This window comes from Haliaeetus leucocephalus, unplaced genomic scaffold, assembly GCF_000737465.1.
Source record: "Haliaeetus leucocephalus isolate CR32 unplaced genomic scaffold, Haliaeetus_leucocephalus-4.0 Scaffold0, whole genome shotgun sequence".
Lineage (NCBI taxonomy): Eukaryota > Metazoa > Chordata > Aves > Accipitriformes > Accipitridae > Haliaeetus > Haliaeetus leucocephalus.
Window position 1 is genome coordinate 5,858,638 of NW_010972436.1, and position 16,714 is coordinate 5,875,351.

Below are 16,714 nucleotides of genomic sequence, written 5' to 3' on the forward strand. Positions count from 1 at the left end.
TGAATGGGAAGACAGAAAGAAAATATCCTGGTCTGATTGGGTTAGGGAATGAGATGATAGCAGGAGAGGGGAAAAGTCAGTCCTCAGACATGTCCTAGAGAATCCATCTACAAGTGAATGAGATGTTCACAGATCCAACCAGAAGAATAAATTACAGATGGCTGTTCAGAGGGCTTGTTTTCGCATGTCTTCATAGAAACTCCTGTTAAGTCTGTACGGAAAGATGGTCTGATGTAGTGCAATGGGTCTTCATGACAGAAAGCATCAAGACCTACCAGTCCTCACCTGTGTCTTTTCTGTGGGAGCTTCTTACTGTTCAACCAGATCAGAAAATATTCCTGTTAATTAAACTGATTTCATCCATCGCTGGATTAAAGTATCTCCATTTGTACTGCTCATGAGAATCCCCCAAGTAAAGTTAAAACAGATGGGTTTCATGGGGGCTATTTCCATAGGGGAGAGGACAGAACAGGCTCTTTGTGGCAGCAACACACTTGTCTGAAGACCTGAGCTATTTGTGGAGCCAGCATATGCTCCACTTGGCCACCCATGTTTATATCAGTTCCAATGAACTTATTGTCATATGCTCCAACAAGCTGGCTGCACACTGTATAATTTGATTAGACATATTTGGTGCCACTTCAGAATACAGAGTGATTTACCTAGTAAAAGCAACACATTTGAATGACAAGAAACTTGGGGCAGGGACTGTGTCTTCACTGCTTGTCCATATATTACCTCGCTTGTCAGGGTCTCTTTCTTAGCCATATATTTTATTTCTTTTCCCTTCTCATTTAAGCAGTTTAAAGAAAAGAAACTGGTATTACAGACCCTGTGCAAGACTAGCTCCTTTCAAAAGTGTCAGTACTTGCAATCTTATTTCAAAAATATTTAAGCATTTTCCTCATCTTTTTGAAGCCTGTCTCAACACTAGTTTTGTTTGTTCTAACTGTAGCAGGTGGAATACAAAAACACCTACATTTTAAGGAAAAGAGCAAGAGTCTGAATTATCCAAGAATTCAACAGGCAAGTCCAAAGCCTGGCCTCAAACTTTCTTCAATGTGGTCATCAGACTTTCAGAGTAACAAAAGTGATAGTAGAAATAACTGTCCGTAGATATTACATAGCACTTTCCATAGACAGATCTCCAACTTCTTTTGAAACAGGTATCTTTACCATGATATCATTTTACAAAGAAAGAAATGAAGGCAAAGAGAGATGGAATGACTTCTGAAAAGACCAAGGAGGAGGCTGAATCAATGCTTACAGATATATGTTTAATTACCACATCTAACACTTTGTAAGCCCATTGAAACAAGAGGAAAGATTCCAGACATCTGAATTAAGCCTGAATATTATTTACATGTATATTCAGTTGATTCTTGATAACTATGGTAGTGCTGAGGGAACAACAATAAAGCATAAAGGATAAACCTCTTACAAACTATTGTGCTGTGTCTATAGGTTTACATAAAGGAAAGTTGAATCAGCAGACCACTACACAGTGATTTTGAAATGCTGTACCAGAGAACAAGTTGATCACTAAAAAGAGTCATTTTAATATGTACTTGAGATAAATGTAGTGTTGTTTATAGGTACCACTCACTGTGCTTTAGATGAAAAGGTATGTTCAGGGCAAATAGTGAACGATATGTGCATGAAGGATATTAATGGCAGCTGTAATGAGAAGCGTCATCTGATATGTCAAGGAAGTAAAATATTGCTTTTTCTAATAGGATGTAATAGCTATCCATAAAAAGTATTTTATATTGTTGTTGTTGGTTTTTTTTTAATTCAATCAAAACTCAAATATTCTTTCTCTTGCATTTGCCTAAAGTAGACTGACGTCTTCTGGAGTATGAGAGTTAAAGGTAACCAGGAATCTAGCAGGAATACTATGCCTGCTCAAAGTAAAGGACGTCTGATAAATCACATTACCTTGCAGTTTTTGTCAATAAGAAAAGGGCACAAAGGATTTTTGTAATCAGCTGATCAAAACTTTTCAATAACACAAGACGGAAGACATCCTGATTTGCTATGTTTTAACAGATAAAATGAGAAAATCAAGTTACTTTGACAAGATCTATTTTACATAAACCACATTAAATGAAATTAATTACATTATCATTCTTTAATACTTTATGAAGTCCTGCATCAGTCATGCCAGTATTTTCCCTGGCGGGTGACAGATTTTCTTGTTTATTCTTTTTAAATCCTAGCATGGCATTACCTAGCTTCTAGCTCGATGCATCTTTCTTTAGGGCTCGGAGACATATTAAAAATCCACATTAATGATTAAGAGAGTTTATAGCCATCTTTTTCCTAATACTTAAATGTTGGTCACCTGAACCTGCTGATACAAAAATATTTAGCTCTAGATTATGTTGTCTAATATCCTTTTTAGTTACTGGCAGACTGGTACGTCACATCATAAACATCATAGATGTGACTAAATCATATGGCTTTGCCCCAAGTATAGAACAGAAATCTGTGTTGAATAGTCCTTTTTACATGACTGCTAACAAGTAATTCATTTCTATTGGAGCAGAATATTCTTTATGTCCTCAATATACTTTCAGAAACCTTCTTGCCCTCACCTTTGATGACTACAGGTTTTCCTTTTGCCCTTTTTACTTCCTCCATCACTTTTGTCCAATTTTTTCACTTCTGATTTATGATCTTTACCATCCATTTTTCCTTTCTCTCCTTTATTATACATTTAAGCCACAGAGAATTGACTTTCCTTCTAAATGAGATTAGCTGTTTATAACCTATTTGGTTTTTTTTCAGTTGTGGGATTTGGGTTCTTAAACCATCTGCCAAGTGCTCTTTAAAATTTCCTAGGACTCTCTCACATGTTTCCATTTGAATTCCTCCTCCCAGTCCATTTGGCAAGCTCATTCACCTTTATGAAACTAGATTCCTTCAAGGAGTGTATGTTACAGTTTGTTATTTATATAAATATAGGCAAATATTTTATTTGCATTTACTAAATACCATTGCTTGGCTTTTTTAATTTCCTGTATGCCTGTGTCGATCATCATAATGCTAATGACTTATAGATTAAAGATCAGCTTTTAGAGACCCATAATGCAGATGAAGTATTTTTGTGCTATTCTTGACAGAAGGGAGGCCCACGGAGGAAGCAAATTCAGATGGATAATCTGTTAATTTTAATTTCTTCATGCATGGGATTGGAGTAGCAGTTTATGTTCCAGTCTTTGGTTTATTTACAGGAGGAGATGAACAGATGTCCCATTTTTTTTCCAGGGTAATTCACTCCTGCAATAGCCTGGTTTAGCCTTTGATTATCTGAGACAATCTTTTGAGAACACATCGCAGTAAATTATACCGATTAAAATAAGTTATTTTGATTATATGTATTTGCTTGTATTTAATTCTTTTCCAAATTTGTCTTTCATTATTAATATGTGTTGTTTCCTTTGACTTTAGTGTTCTTTCTTTCCTCTACTTGGCTTATCCATCTCTCTTCCCAGTTCAGCAGCATTTCCCTCTGAAACAACAAAAGCAATAAGGTACTTCCTAGGCAAATTCAGTGTGTCATGGAAAAAGATGACCAAACTGTGCAGAGTGAATGATGTCCTAATTTTCCAGTTTATAAAGGCAAAGATATTATGGCCTATCTAGCACCCTTTTTATTGCCATGTGCTTAAAATATTATTTATTTGCAATTTGTTATTTGTATTTGGTCTCCTTGAATGTACTGCTGCAGCACCTGCAGCGCCTGAGGCTTTTACTAAGAGAGGGAGCTAAAAGCAAGCACATGGTCAACATGTGCAGTTCAGCCCATTGGTGCGTAACAGATCGCTGAGCTGCAACTTGACACCCTTCAGTTGTGATTCCAAAATTTACAATTTTTAATACTGTTCTAGAAACTGGTCCCTGGAAAGGGGGTGGAAATGAGCATGATGCACTTTTACAAGAGCAATCCCAAACTGCTTCTCTTATCCCCTTGTATGTTGTGCAGCTATGGGAGGTAACATTTAATGTCCCCCACTCATCTCTTACTCATGCTCCAGACCATGTCTGTTTGTATTCACTCTTACATCAAATGATACTATAAACCCATCTAGTTTTTCATGTAGAAATGGACATTTTTAATACATAAAGCTAATCTATCACCCACCGCTTCTGAAATACTTTATGTCACTTCTCAAATTCTTTCCTGCCAGTTGACACAAACAATGTGTTAAGCAAGCTTTACTCTGCTATTCCCTCCCAGGAAATTTTTATTCCTCTAAAATTTGAAGTTGATCTTTTATTTATACTGTGGCTTCTTGTTCTAGTAATCTATACTTTTCTACACCCCTGAATTCTAATTATTTCTTGCAAAAAAGAAAGATTGTGAGTTTATGTACTCAAATGGAACAACAATCCTCTTAAAGTATGCACCAACACAGATACAATATAGTGATAGCTATAGTCTTTGAACTAGGTGAGTTAAAACAGTACTGCAAATTATTCTGGACAGAAGGAGAAGTAGGGCAACTGGATCATACATTATCACTTTAACTTCTGAAAAAATATTCCATTGTCTTTACAGGTATTATTGCTTTAGCTTTTACAAAAAACCTTGTGCAAAAATAAATAAGGATTTATATAAAAAATTGTGTTTGTTTCCAAGAAATAACAGAAAATCATTATAACAGTTATTGTACACTTCTCACATGCTCCATGTTCAGATTTATTAGGCTATGACTTGTTATTTTGCATGTGTACAGGTCCAATTTATTATTATTTTCAAATTGCAGGTCAGAATCTTCATTTTCGTTTCTAACCAAGCAAAGGGACATTATGCTGTGCTAAATTTCAAAATGGGAAGGAAATCAGAATATCACATGGGCTATTGAAAGCCATAATTCTGTCAATGAATTGAATGTTTGGTGTAACCCAGGCTCAAATGATATAAAAGTGATGCAGAACGCAGAAAAGATGGTAATTAGAAGCTGATGAGAAGACTGAATTTTGCTTTGAAATAAAGAACAGGATGAGGTTAATCTGAATATTCTGGGTTCCTTTTAAAAGTTAAAAATTACATTGTACCTTTTAGGCCATATTTTTGTATACAGGTATTAGTAATTATGTGATTTAATAAATTGTATTGTTTTACCCCTAAACATATTACTTTACCCAATAATTTCTGAACTAATTATGATTTGATATTCACACAATCAGATCCTTATCTAAGACTGGAGATCCAGGGCAGGTTCAGAATACAAGCAATAGGTTTTATCACTTCTGCTGGTTATGATATACTACCTTGCCAAATCCCACAGATCCTAAATGGAAAGTGTAAATACAGAGCAATGGAATGTGACTGCACTTGCACTTTCAGACATCAGTATTTAAGTGTTTGGTTTGAAGGAAGCAGTGCTAAGAATCCATCAACACGCTAAGTGCTGAAAACAAGCAGAGAAATGCTAACTACAAGCATAAAGTATCCTAAAGGGTTCCAGAGGGGTTCTGTCAATTCCTCTATACCTACACACTTGTTTAAAGAATTTTTGCTCTGCAGGAAATTTTGATGTTTGGGATTTCTTTATTTTTTATTCTTACTGGGAGAGGTAAAATTTTGAAAACTTATTAAAAAAATGAAAAATTTCAAGTGCTTCCAGGTGACTTGATGTCAATGCATGTAAATAGCAATGAAACATAATGCCTTAAAGTTATAATTTTCATCATTATCTCAAGAACAGTAAATATGTGTGCACGTAACAATATTTTTAAAGTATCTGCAAATACTTTACAAGACATTTTTTAAAATATTTTTAAAGTAACACTTTTGAAGCAAAGTATTTCAAACTTTATGAACCATAGTAACACTGTTGAAGCAAAGTATTTTAAACTTTATGAACCATTTCAACCTGATTAAAACTAAATGATGTAAACCTTTTGAATGAAGAATGGTTTTGATCTTCTCATGTTCCTGCAAAGCCATTCTACTCTAAAAATAGCATTTCCTGATAAACAAGTATTTAGTTTTCAACTTTTTTGGTTCAGGAAACATTTAGTTTTTACTGTCCCATCACCTGTGATAATATATTTGTTTGGTACTCACATGAACGTTATCTACATTTCTCTAGATATTCCCTTGCAATTTAATCTGAAAAGGTGCTTAAAGACCCCTCATCTTTTTAATGGCTCCTGGTGGAGCCTAATTATTATGAAATTGCAAAAGCTGTGAAATGATAATTAGTCTGGGTTGCCTCCTTTATTTTTCCCTTAGAGACATGTTAAAAGATGTTAATTAATGTTTTTTACTAAGTAAGGGTAATAAATGACTAATCTCACCATTTTTATTGCTGTCTTGGTGATGCACATGTATGCTTCTGTTTGCTTTTAGATATTTGTTTCTGCTATGAATTCCCCTTAAAGATGTACAAGGCACATTGTGCAGTTCCTCGAACACAAACATAGTTGATTAGCTTGACTTTAAAGCTCCACAGGAATCAATTGCTCAGCTACATTCTTGCACATTAATTACTGCATGGAAGGTGCAGACAGTCAAAAATGAACAGAACTATAATAGATGCAGATTCTAGACAGATGTTCATAGCACCAGATATACTTTGTGGATGCCAATGGGATTAGAAGAGTTATTATTTTTCCAGAGGAGGGAACGATATCAGCAAGAGAGCACTATTTAAAAGTTATGCAGAAGCTGACAGAAACATAATTTTTCTGTGAACATTTGAGGGTAAAACATTTTGCTAGCAAAGCTAATTGCCCAGTATTTCCAAAAAGCTGACTATAGCACAGAATTGCCCCAGGTAAGATATGTACAGATGTCCTGTAACCTGCACAGCAGGTCCCTTAAACTGGCTGAACAGTACCTTATTCTACAAGTCATTCCACAAATATGAATTAAAGTAGTTGTGTACAGACAGCAATCAAAGACAACGACAGCATCTGGCAGTGCTTTGTCCTTATCACCTCACTATTTGAAGAAAGACTTTTAGAGCCTGACCTTAAGATAACACCGGTTATTCCAGATCTACTGATTTAACAACAGCAACAACAACAAAATAATTTGCAAAGTATGTATGTGGCCTATAAGCAACATTACCTAATGTTTGTCAGTCTTTCAAAGCTGGCACATGAACTATAAAGTACATCTGTGTTCACTCTTGCCCAATCCTTATTAGTTCATGGTGAATAGACATTTTTGCATGAATGGTAACAATTTACATAGAAGTAGGTAGAAAACTTGCTGTATATTCTGCTGCTTCTGTCCTTACTACTGTCATTTAAAAAGTGGAAAAGACATCTGAATACAGACTTTTGAAAAAAAAGGACAGCAACATCCAATATAATTTATCTTGTTCATTAAACAATACAGGCACAACTCCAGCCTGACTGCCCTAAAGGTTAACTGAAAATGGGAATAATAATTTAAACATAAATATTTAGGTTCTCCATATCTATCCCATTTTCTTGAGTAATATCCTGTGTACTGCATATATTAGCATTTCAGAACTGAGAACCAAAATGGAATATGTTGATTTTAATCAATTCTTTTTACACAGTAAGAAAAAGTGGTATGACTGGCTCAAAAACACTTTTTATTTGAACGGAATGTTTCAGAAGTCTTTTGTTTCAAAATTTATTGAATTTACATTGTAATTACCATGTTAAATCAGTCATAACAGAATGTTTTAACTATTTTCTTTTGAGAATTTTTTCCTTATCCATATTTGAAATGGAAGCAAAGTTTGAAACAATGGAAAATTATTTGAACCAGAAATGCTGAGTTTCAACCAGATTTACTGCAGCTTTTGTCTATACATAATTAAATAAGAAAATGTTTCTTCATGTTCTGACTGGTTAAACCCTAAACTGATATTTTGGGGCAGATTTTCATATTTGTCTGTGGTTTGGCATCATGGTTTTCTTACAAATCTAATCTTTCAGATTCCTTGCTTATTTGAATAAGCCACACATTACACTGCGTCAACTATTCCTTCTGCTTGAAAAATTAGTTGTGAAACTTTAGTAATTAAAAAGTGTACCCTCTGAGAAGAATAGAAAGGACAATAACACAGGCATTAATGAAGAGCACTTCCTCTAACTGATATTCTGGTTATTGCTATGTCTTAAATGCCCAAATCTGATAATACACTTCTGTAATACCTTATATAATGAAATGCTTAAGAAATATCTTACAGTCATTGGACCATCATTAACAACTATGAAATCAGGTGTCCCATGGGTTTTTTTCCAATTTAAAGAGGGTTAAATTGCTAATTTACATGTTAATTAGCATTCATTCTAAAGAACACCAAATGTAATTCCATAGCATCTAGCATTTAAAAGTTTAGCTTATCAAGACATTAAATTTAAAAGCGGCTCTGCATTATTTGCAAGAAGTTTTTTTGAGGGCTAATGATGACAGGAATCTCATTATTCTAAGCAACGTGCAATCTAAGAAGGATGAATCCTGCCAATTTATTTACTTTATCACTGAGTAATAAGAAAGCAGCAAAGCATTGGCAGGGCAGCAGGTTCAGCAGTTCTTAATAAGGCCCACTGATCTGCACAGACTGGTAAGTTTAAAATAAAGGATTGTTTCTGGTGACATTTCTTTGGAATCTGTTGCCTCGAGTCGCGCCCAATCACTGGAGTGTGCTCAGTGGTATTTGATAATGTTGTTTCTGCTGCTCTGGAGCTACTCTGGTACATGCACTTGCTGTAGCGTGCAATTGAAGCATCTCTGTGTAGCATAGCTATAAATACAAGCCTCCCCTCATAACATTTAAGAAAATATTGCATGATATTATAAACTAAGCATTCACTTTAAGATAATTTCAAACTGGCAAAATAAATATTCTTAGTACAGTGATGCCACAGAATTATCATATTGTTTATATTCTGCTTTTGCTCATATGCTGTACACTACTCCTTTCCTTAAATGCTGATGTCATCCCATATTGCTTTATGTTACCTTTATTTACATTAGTTTCTGTGATGTGACACAGATTGTCTGTTTAACTGCACTGCTACTTCAGCATTTCAAAGATGCTGGATTGCAGATACTTTGAAGCACAGCAGCTGTGATGCAAACATGCTTTTAGAAAGGCAGGATTTCTCTATTTCTAAATAACACAAAGAAGCATTCAGGCCAAGAAAATTTTGGTCTTATCTATCAGTGGTAAAAGATGGAATTTTACATGAGCAACAGCATTATACATTTCATTCTTTGCTTTTTTTCAGACCCCAGCCATTTTTTATGTTGTGTAAGTCCTTTGTATTATTTTCAGTACAGTATTTTGTACCAATATAATATCTGTGGTATTCATGTTAACAAAATTAGAGTTGTGAAATGTGGTTTTCATATAGCCTATCTATCTGGTTGATTCACTCAGTTCCTCAGTGCTAAGTGGAATGGCTTGGACTTTGGTGGCTCTAAGTGGCTGAATACTGACAGGCTCCTCCTGTGCTTTATCCTGGTATTTTCCCTTGTTTGTGGATCATTTCTCCAGGTCCTTCCTCTTGTAACTCCTTTTTCTCCCTTTCTTGTACACACCTTTCACTGTCTTATAATTTCAGAGTGATACTTCCATGCCTTTCTGTTCTTGCAATTTCTGTCTCTGTTACACCTATTGCCATAATTACTTCCTAACCCCACTTCTCCTGTTTCCCCCTCATTTCACATCATCAGTTCCTTTCTAGCCAACAGCTTTATCCCCTGCACAAGGTGGATTCATTCCTCAAGTATGGTCCATCTTCAATACTGAGTCAGGGAGTTTTCCTTAGGGAAAACGACATGCAACCTGAGATTAAAGATTTTATTAAAGAGCACATACATAAAAATATCAGATTAAGTTGTCCAAACAGTATTGATTCTCGTACCTTACAACTTCCTTATCCTTGACTTTGCAAATACTATCTATTTTATTGTAGTTTACTAAAGCTTGTTATCCAGAAAGAAAATTTCAGCCCAATCTCTGAGAGCAATAGAAACCTGGGTCTTAAAATGCAAAGTGTTTGGAACCCTTAATTATAAGCATCACATCCAGTTCTGTATCTAACAATCCAGTAGAAACCAGGGGGTAATCTAGTGTGTAATCAAAACTAATTTAGGAACAAAAGGGATGACTATAAGGAGTTACTTCAGAAGAATAAATTCCGAAAGAATGAGAAGAACTTTTAAAGTTAATTATGGGAAAGGCAGTGTGAGAAAATGAAAACTATTCAGCAAGAAATTATCAAAAACCTGCTCTTTGGGAACAGTTACAGTCAGAGTGGAAGTAATTTTGGGGAGTATGAACAAGAACACACACTGCAAAATCAATGTATGATGAAAAGCTAAGAAAGTGTGAAGCTATAACAGAAATTAGAGAATGTAATAAATGGCATAGGCATAAACAACAATAAGAAAATAACTGGTTTCAGGATGAGCAAGAGAACAGTGGGTCTTTAAGGCAAAAAGATACTGAAATGATATGATAGACTATAGAAATGAATTCTTTGCTTTTAGCTTTGGTTTTCACATGACAGTATACAAGACTTATGCCAGAAATGTAACGAGTATACTATTTCCAAGGGAAGAGAAAGATGAGTTTAAAAGGAAGGAGCAGGGAAAATTGAATCGGTATGTGTATTGTAGAATAATGAATAAAATAACAGTTAAGAATTCCTCAGCATCAAAACCCCCAAATTCAAGAGAAATTAAATATTCTGATGAAGCAGAAGAGCCTGATAAGGGGTATACAGGCACAGATGATCACTCTAAATAACTGTGTAATGGTTAATGTAATAAAGCAGTAATACATTTGCCTAAAGCTAAAAGTAAATGGGCATTTCACTGAGATTAAAGAATAATTTGTGGAAAAATCTGAGAAACTGTTGACCATATTGAATCATACTTTCAGTGTTTTGATTTATCTGTCAGAATCATCCAATCTGACCAGAGATACTTCTGGTAAACGTTCTGAAGATGGAAAAAATAAATAATGAGTAATAACCTTCATCTCTAAAACCCCTCTCATAAAACATCTGAACACCCTTCATTTTATCCAGAATATTTTAATTTCTTTTTGTGGGCATGCTTATAGGCATACATCTTAGAAAGTTCACAGTTGTTTTCAGGACTGGGCCTAAATTTACACCCTCCAAATTGCATACACATAACAATTTCTGTATGTGACTGTTGCTTTTGAGGAAAGCAATCTATTGGTACCTAAAAATAGGAGGTCAATAACTACTCCACATACAAAATTCCTTTATCACTTCAAGTCCACTTATAAACCAGCTGTTTGAGTGAATCTAACATCATACTACTGTTTCTCTTGCTTGACTCCTTTTCTTTTAATACAATTCTGCATCCGGCTTTCCTACTAGGGGTGTGACAAATGTGAAAATTTTATTAAAAGTATGCATGTATTTCTTAACAAGCATCAAACCAAGGTGGTTTTCGTGAGGTTACAGGAGCAGAATGCTGATGGCTGCAGACAGCACCTCTCACTAACTGAGAGCAAGAAATGCTGAGGCCTTTTGCCATTCTGGTTATTTTCTGAGGAGGCCACAGAAAGTGCAGACCTCATGTGCAAAACCTGGCCCTAAAAAAAGCAGGCCCTTCTTAACGGCCAGCGTCCTAATGCAGAGAAACAGAAGTGGGGCTGCAGGGAAGGATGTTAGCCTTGTCCACCTGGGAGTACAAGAGGGACAGTGGGTGCACCTATATATCAAGGTAAAAAAGCAGAGGCTACACAAGCACACATAGTACTGGACTTTCATGCTGGGGCAGCCCTTTCTATTTGGTTAGTGTGTTCTTGCAGGTAAATATATGATACTTTGTCCAGAAGGAGGTTTCTTGGTGTTGCTGTCTTTGCCTGATTTCCCGGATCCCAAGGTGAAATCTCTCAGATATTGCCAAAGAAGTTTCCTTTCGTCCAAATGAAAATTGTTTGGGTAATAAGAGAGGTGTACCTTAGAGCCAAAATACGGGACTTACTTTTCCTCCGATAAACATACAGATGCTGGAAAAAACACCCTGAAGGTGAATGAACAGGATCTCAGCATTACACTCATTTCTGGAGCTTTCTCTGTGTTCACTTATCTGTGCATTTTCTAGGTGGTACAGGCAACACTAGCTAAAATGTAAGTATATTTGCTAGCTTTGATGTTTAACAGGAGCTAAATCTGTGCCTGAATTAGAGTTTAAATCCACAAGCACCATAAAGGCTTAAAGGCAAGTGCCCACAGCTGTACACACTAAATCAGACTTTCATGCAAAAAATATACCCAAGTTCTAGTATGCATGGATTTAAATACTAATATACAGGTATGTGCGTGTGAACTAGTGTAGACTGAAGGTTCTGCTCAGCACTACTTATATGGTGCTGCCTGCTTCAAGAACACTAAAATTTAGATTTTTTTTCATATGAGAGAATGTGATGTACTTAACTGTATGGCTAAATTTTGACAACAAAACTAAAAGACCTGTTTTGTCATTAGAAACCCCAAGATGGCAATACAGTCTTGTTTTTCTTTGCTGCTTATTTCTATTATTATCATTATCATCACAATTATTACATTGCAGTACATGGAACAGGTTTGTGATTTTCTCCTTTCTGACATCGAAAAGCCTTGCTGATTGCTAAGGATTATTTATACAAAAATTGAAAGCTCCAACTACTTCAACATTAACTGAACAGATGAATGCTATGCATGACCTGGAGGTATTAAAAGATTCCATTTAATAACGTTAGCCAAATAGACACCTCTGCTCAAGTTTGGCTTCCTTTTATAGATACGCATGACTTACTTAACAACCCTGTTAAAAATTCTATACTTCCATATTATTCTCATCTTAGCATGTAACATACATCTACATATATTACATTTTCAGGCAGCAGCCTATATTGATTATCTATATACTAATCGCTTTTGAACGAATTCACACCAGGACCCTTATCCTTTTCCACGTTCAGATAGTTTCGACAGAGCCAAGGTAATCAGTTCTGATGCAGTTAACTGTTGTTGCAGAGAACACAGCAAGCAAGTGATAGCAAGCATCGTTCACCTTGATGCTTCATGACAGATACTAGAGATTTATCAAATGTGCTACTGCCCATGACTGCTGTCCAGGAATTTATAAAGTCATAGATCCCATAGCAAAGGAAAAACACAAAGGAAAAAAGCTGTTGATTTCAAGTGGGTTAGCTGGTATGTGCTAAGCCAATGAGACATGTATGCACAGGGCTGTACGGTGATGAAAGTTTAGGTGCTCCCAGGAAAGTCAGCCGCACTCCCACACCAGCCTTGTTAAATATCAGGCTTAACAACAGAGGGCTCAGGTAGAGCTGAGTGGGAGGGAGCACAGCCTTCCACTCAAACAGATTTTCTGAGTTCACTTTATCCAGCCTTGCATTGAAAGAAATTAATTTCCAATAACAGGTAATATCAGTGAAAAATTATTATAGAGTAGTGCATCAGGAAAGATGTTGGCAACATTAATTAAGACTAATGCTGTCAAGACAACCAAAGAAATAAGAGCTGCTTAATACTCAGGCAATATTACTCAAAAATATATAAATCATATTAGACCCCTCCAGGGCTATTACACAGTTAGAAGATAATGAAAATATGGGCAGGGAAGATCTTTGATGTTCTGTCAAAGTTTTCTTTCTATGCATATGTGTGTGTATATGTACACATACATATGTAGTATTTTTACATAATAAGTATGAATGTATGTGGCATGCAGAGAGAGAGAGAGAAAGTCTCTCTGAGTATACTGCTTTAGAATAACCTAACACAGCAGAAAGATCAGTTATGCAAACAAGGCCAGACTGTCATCAAAACATTTTGCAGTTCTCTGAGGACAGGGAAGGGAATGGCTGGTGTGCCAACTGCTAGGTCCAGGACTCAGTACCTTCTGCTTTAACAACTGGTTGAAATCATAGATAAGAAAATGGATCATAAAATTAATTTTATAAAACCATAATATTGGGAGATTAGAGTCATAGTTCTTTGAAAGAAATCTGTTTTCTCTGGAAGAGAAACAGAAGTACTCAGTGCAATATCCTTTTTTCTGCCTTTATATCTCCTCTAAACAGCATTGCAACTTTAATACAAATTTTGAAGTAGGAGAATTTAAATGGGAAATCACATGGGAGAACTACACTGTATTGTTACTGAGATGTAAAGAGTCCCTCATTTTAATTTACTCTCCATTAGAAGAATGATGCTTAGAAAATATCCTTGAGGATGACTAAAAGTACCCTCAAATTTCTGCTGGGAAACAGAAAACATACCTTAGGAGAAAGAAGCTTTTCTGGTGGCTACAATCCCTCCCAGAACAAACATTTTGAAACTAAGCTAACTAAAACCACAGGAAACCATAAATTAACTTGTTTTCTTTGAAGATTACTCTGATAAAAGTAAGAAGAATAAAGGCTCTTCTGTGACTGACTATAAAAGTCAGAGAAAAGGGCGCATCCACACTATTCCTAGAGGCAAACTGATGCTGTTCCCAGACTTGGCGGAGCAGTCAGGAATTGAGAGAGGAGAAGAAACTGAATTACCCTGTCACATCAGGAGGGTAGCTAGCTAATCCTCTGCTAACTGAGCTTCTGAACTACATCTGAAAGGGCAGGATGGGGTGAGCCTGCACTGCCAGTTGATATTCTGTATGTGTCATGCATTTCCATGCAGACTCAGCTCCCAGTACTATGTCTGGCAGCTTTTAAAGCACTAAATTTACCTAAAAATTAAGAAGAGTTTTATTGTTTAAACATTCCCTTTTATAACAGAAAGCTGCCAAAACCTCCCCTGCTCAACAACCCAGTCATAGATGGTGCATCAAGCAGGTTGTGTTGTTTTACATAAGCTGCTCTTTGCAGGGTGTGTGTGTGAAGAGAGAAGGGCACAAATGGATCCATTTGAGTTCAGATGCATTTCTGGTGAGTTAAAAAAACAGCTGAAGGGTGTAAAAAATTCTTTGTGCAGCAAATGGGGATTTATAGGGATTAGAGTCACATGTTTAGGATCTGGAAAAGCATTTGTTTTGCATTATTATAACCATTTTTTATGGATTAATTAATGGAATGGTGATGTGAGGAATTGCTTTTGATTTAATACATAAGTACATTAGATGAATCTAGCTCTGGTTTGGGAGTGATCAGCCAAAACAGTCCCATTAATATGCATGGATAGCTAACTGTGGGTTGGTTGAATTCAGCAGGATGGTTCAGCATGATGGGCTTCAGACGCTAGGCAGTTTCTTAATGCAGTGCTGTGATAGATGCACACAGAAAATTCCAGGCTGATTTACATCCTCTATAATACTGCAAAAGACAATAAGATTACTTGCAGTGAGAGTGAGGAGTTTTGCTTTTAGTGCTGTTTGTTTTACTCAGCATTTATTATTTCTAGTCCTCTGTCAGAAATACCAGCAGCTTCTAAATGATTCATATATTTGCAAGGTAGATGCTGACCCCTGTGCACCCAGAAGTGTGATCACCCAGAAGACACTAATACCGTGGCAACTTGAATACACACAATACACAAGAACTTGAACTGTGTAATGCATGTAAGCGCTAGTAGAAAACAGGAGAAAAATGTACATCTGTGGAATCCTGCTATGTGTTCTAACTTCTTACATCTTAGATTATCAGTTACGATCTGTTCATCAGAGGTTCAGAAATGCTCATTCCTGAACTTTGCAAACAATTTCTTGTAATTCTGGAGTGTTTATGTGAATTAATTGCACTTTCTTTCTGTAATGCCAACTGAAATATGGATTTTTCTAAAATTGGAGGAAAACTAGAATGCAGGAAGCAGACATAGAAGGATAATAGGTGTGTAAGATACACCTACCACATATAGATCTGATAAAGCTGATACAAAAGCAATGACAAACAATTAGCATCTATTATCTTTTCCGAAGAATCCAGTATCTTGTTGTTCAAAAGTAGCTGTTATTTTATGTTACGTTCTGCTTGCAAGGCAGAACCACCCTGAGAAACATTATGAGACATAGATTTCAACTTCAGAAACATATGCATTTTTTAAAAAAATAAACTGCTTTTCTGTCCTTGAATCAGCATGACCAGCTTGAAACAGCATGGTCATATGCCTTCTGCATCCAAAAGAGGAACCTGGATATTTGAGGAAGTGATCCCTCCCCCTCCCTCTAGTTTATAAGCAATTCCACATTTAAATACAACAAAGTCAGTGTGAATATTGGTACTGAGCACCTACCTAAAACTATAGACAGTGATCTTTCAGTCGAAGGGGCTTAAAATAAATTGTGGTGAAGATTAAAACAATGAGTATTTTACATTTTATTTTAATGAAAAAATAGCACGTTAAAGTAAAAAGCATCAAATGTTAAATTGTCTTCTACTTGAGTGAATTTAGAAACCTCCCACAATCAATGAAGAAGGAAGATGGACTGCTGTAATATGCATGGACATTTGTCAGGTTTACCTGCTTGTGAGCATGGTCGTAAGAATTGATGTGGTTGTCAAATTCCTGGTGTTTGTGGTACTGCTTGTCACATAGTTCACAGTAGAAGTTAGCCTTCACATCCTCCAGAGCCTTGGCTGCAGCTTTCTCCTTCTCAGCATAGTCCTGCAAAGGCAGAAGCAAAGGAAGACACTTTGCTACAGATTGTGACCTCATGCTTCAGCAGCTATTTTTGTCATCCACATTAAAAACACTGGACTGACTAGGACTGCTAGATCAC

The 16,714-nt window shown here is 36.0% G+C and overlaps 1 protein-coding gene across 1 annotated transcript in view; it reads right to left on the reverse strand.

Annotated features, from left to right (window-relative positions):
• The window catches only part of ZNF804B (zinc finger protein 804B), a 103,888-nt gene that overhangs the window by 13,139 nt on the left and 74,035 nt on the right, over positions 1–16,714 (reverse strand). The window contains exon 3 of the mRNA XM_010562620.1: positions 16,456–16,599. Within this exon, the coding sequence (XP_010560922.1) occupies positions 16,456–16,599 (144 nt within the window). The remainder of the gene's footprint in view (positions 1–16,455; positions 16,600–16,714) is intronic.